The sequence below is a fragment of the Antrostomus carolinensis genome, unplaced genomic scaffold (assembly GCF_000700745.2).
Source record: "Antrostomus carolinensis isolate BGI_N321 unplaced genomic scaffold, ASM70074v2 scaffold45845, whole genome shotgun sequence".
In the NCBI taxonomy this organism is placed as follows: Eukaryota; Metazoa; Chordata; class Aves; order Caprimulgiformes; family Caprimulgidae; genus Antrostomus; species Antrostomus carolinensis.
In genome coordinates, this window is record NW_010315178.1 from 9,270 (window position 1) to 10,303 (window position 1,034).

General features: G+C 54.4%; 1 protein-coding gene across 1 annotated transcript in view; it reads right to left on the reverse strand.

Annotated features, from left to right (window-relative positions):
* TEN1 (TEN1 subunit of CST complex) overlaps positions 1 to 1,034 on the reverse strand; it is a 3,312-nt gene that overhangs the window by 1,419 nt on the left and 859 nt on the right. Inside the window, exons 2-3 of the mRNA XM_010167874.2 lie at positions 298 to 383; positions 18 to 175 (exon numbers count right to left, since the gene is read on the reverse strand). Coding sequence (XP_010166176.1) covers positions 18 to 175; positions 298 to 383 — 244 coding nt within the window. The remainder of the gene's footprint in view (positions 1 to 17; positions 176 to 297; positions 384 to 1,034) is intronic.

A 1,034-nucleotide genomic window follows, 5' to 3' on the forward strand; every position in this document is an offset into this window, starting at 1 on the left:
GTTCCTGGAGCATTTACCTTCCCTGTGTTCGGCCTCTCCTAGGACCATGTAGCGAGACCCCAGCTGGGCTTGGAATGGCTCCACAAACTTGGTGTTGACACAGACCCGGTACTGAGCTGAGCTGTGCTGAGCGGTGAGAACGGCTTCAGACCGAGCCAGGTCATAGCAGCATAACCTGGGAATGATCAGTTTGGGAAGCTCAGCGGTACAGAGGTACGACAATTACAAACAAAGGGAGGGGGGTCAGCCACTGAAGGAAAGGTCTGGCCTGCAAGATGACCAGGCTACCCTTCTCACCTGCCAAATGTCCTCAGTGCCTTCCCCTCTGGGACTGAGCTGTTGATCTCCCATGGGAAGTAACAGACACCAGCACTTGGCAGCATCTCACACAACCACCGTTGGGCCTGCAGTAAAGCAAAAGATCTGAGTTTAGGCCACCCCAGTACCTGATCCAGATACCAGGTGACACTGCCCCAAAACTTCTTCCTTGCCCAGGGCACCCCAATCCAGGGGTCTGCAGGAGCTTCACAGCTTTCCTTCTGAGTCCTGTTTGCAGCTCAGTGCAAGTGCCAAGCCCCAGGCATCCTGGCATAAAGAGGGGCTACCTCACCCCACCGCAATCCAGCCTGCACAGCAATAGGCAGCCCACCAGATCCTCCAGGTATCCTCCTGGCTATGGATGAGTTGAAAAAGGTTAAGGATGTGGGAAAAATGGTGATTGAGAAGTTCAGAGAGTGTGAGGGACTGAGATGCAGGAGTAGACCCAGCTGCTGCAGTGACAGGGTACCACGCAGCAAGATTTAAGGTTTGATCCTGAGTCTGTTCTCATGCTGCACGATAAGAAATTCTGGCAGTGTCTGATCCTGCAGCTGGAGAACAATTACTTGGATACAAGCCAGCCTGGTTTCATCAGTAGTCTAGTAGAGTTGAGAAGACAGCGATGAGTGACAATGATTCACCTGAAGACAAGACTCAGGTGGGACCTCCTGGGAGCTCCAGCAGCAGAGCGGGGCGGGCGCCGGTGGGGCCCCCCC